Source organism: Octopus sinensis, linkage group LG5 (assembly GCF_006345805.1).
Source record: "Octopus sinensis linkage group LG5, ASM634580v1, whole genome shotgun sequence".
NCBI lineage: Eukaryota > Metazoa > Mollusca > Cephalopoda > Octopoda > Octopodidae > Octopus > Octopus sinensis.
The window spans coordinates 42,159,012-42,161,376 of NC_043001.1; the positions used below are offsets into that span (position 1 = coordinate 42,159,012).

The 2,365-nt window shown below is 33.2% G+C and overlaps 1 protein-coding gene across 2 annotated transcripts in view; it reads left to right on the forward strand.

Moving 5' to 3' along the window:
- Positions 1–275: 275 nt before the first annotated feature.
- The window catches only part of LOC115211611 (peroxisomal biogenesis factor 19), a 73,915-nt gene continuing 71,825 nt past the window's right edge, over positions 276–2,365 (forward strand). The window contains exon 1 of one of the 2 annotated variants that reach the window (XM_036503348.1): positions 276–726. In XM_036503348.1, coding sequence (XP_036359241.1) covers positions 438–726 — 289 coding nt within the window. In that variant the 5' untranslated portion in view covers positions 276–437. The remainder of the gene's footprint in view (positions 727–2,365) is intronic. The other variant, XM_029780207.2, reaches the window with a different exon arrangement.

Consider the following 2,365-nt stretch of genomic DNA (forward strand, 5'->3'; position numbering starts at 1 on the left):
GGAAATAAACGTTTGCTTTGATTATTAGAAAGTTTAACATATTTTATAAGGCCTTTTATGTAAATCATAACATAAAGATATGATTAGTAAGTAGAATGTGATATAATGCTGGGAAATTAGAGCGTAAATTCGTTGAATGTGGGATATAGTTTGTGACTAAAGATTTAGCAAATGTACGGATAACTTATAACTATTTTGTTTTATACTGTTACAATTAATGTAATAGATATACGCATTTTTTATGTTTAAAAAACCAAAAAAATACATAATACCCTAAATAAAAATATAAATATTTTCTTTCAAAAATTCCCAACAGGGGAACATACAGACAAATAAACGTTTCGAAACTTAGTATCATTACGCCCTCTATCAAGAAAGAGATAGTGTTAAGGGCAGAGCACTGACAACAGCCTGCGTTGGAGCAGTGCTACTGCAAAATGTCGTCGATAGGTGATTCAAGTCGACCAGACGCCTCTTCCACATCAGACACTGACAAACCTGAAAGTACAGGAGCCTGCACTGATACAGCAAATCTCAACAAGAATATTACAGGAGAATCTGCTTCTCATAATGTCCTGACAGATACAGCGTCGGGAATAACCCACTCTGATGTTGCAGCATGCGGTGGTGGTGCTGGGTCGTTGGAACATCTTTTGACCGTTCCGACTTCTGCTTTGGAAGCTACGGATAGCGAAGTTGACGATGAGCTTATAGAACTGCTTGACAGTAAGTACGGAATTTTTTCCTCTTCCATACCTCTAATGTCCTGTATCTTAAAGTAATTCCTATGTTATGTAATCTGTTGACATAAGTGAATGAAAAAGAGTATAAAACGTAAACTTTGAACTCGTAAATTCATTGATGAGCGTACTCACACGCAACACTAACAACAATAACAAATAATTTATATGCACTTATATATTTACACTTTCTATATACATTCAAACACTATAGTATCCACGATTCACTTTTCACTGAGAAATTTTAACGGATCACTTCATTAAATTCAAGTTCAAATTTCGGTCGTCCTAATTAATTCATCGATGCATATTGAATACAAGTTCATCTTTTATGTCAGAACGATGTTATGCCATCATACTCATAATTGTACTATGCATTAAGCTAAAATTGGAAGTCAGCATCTTCCACAGATTGTCTTTTAAATGCTGAAGTAATAAATTACTACAATCGGTTCAGTTCATATAATCCTAGTCACATCAAAAGTCAAATGGATATATGTGACTTAACATTAAATTTGTCATATCTCCTTCCTTTCATAAACTCTCTTCCTTTTCTTTGTCTTCTATATATTCAAATATATGTGTGCATACGTTGAAACACTCATATATAGATACACATAAACAAGAATACGCGTGGATATATATATTTATATACACACACACAAACACATGCACATGTTCGTACATATATGTGTATATTTGTATTTACATCTATATATGTATACATACATACATAATTATGTTTACATATATTTACATTATTTAAATATTTGTGTGTATGCATGTATATATATTTATCTGTCACGTATATATGTATGTATTTGTATATTTATGTACATATGTATATCTATGTGTACGTGTATGTGTACATGTATGTATATGTGTGTGTATATGTACGTGTATGTACATGTGTATATGTGTATACGTGCAGGTGTATATGTGTACGTGTACATGTGTGCGTTTACACATGTGCATGTGTACATTTACATGTGTACGTGTATACATGTGTATGTGTACACATCACATGTCTATGTGTACATGTATATGTGTAGGTATAGGAGTGGCTGTGTGGTACGTAGCTTGCTTACTAACCACAGGGTTCTGAGTTTGGCAACTTAGGCGAGTGTCTTCTATATCCTTGGGCCAACCACAGCCTTGTTAATGGATTTGGTAGATGGAAATTTAAAGAAGCCTGTCGTATATATGTATATATATATATGTGTGTGTGTATGTATATGTTTCTGTGTGTGTGTGTGTGTGTGTGTGTTTGTCCACGCAGCATGGCTTAACAACCAATGCTGGTGTGGTTATGTCACCATAACTTAGTGGTTCAGCAAAAGAGAGTGACAGAATACGTACTAAGCTTACAAAGAATAAATACTGGGGCTGATTTGCTCGACTAAAGGCAGTGCTCCAGCATAGCCACAAAAAGATAAATGAAACCAAACAATGTATATGGGTATATGTGTACATGTATGTGTATATCTGTACATATGTACATGCATGTGTATATATGTACATACGTATATGTGTATATGTGTATATATATCTATATGTATACATATATCTATATATATATATGTACTATATGTATGTATATATGTATATATATGAATGTATATATG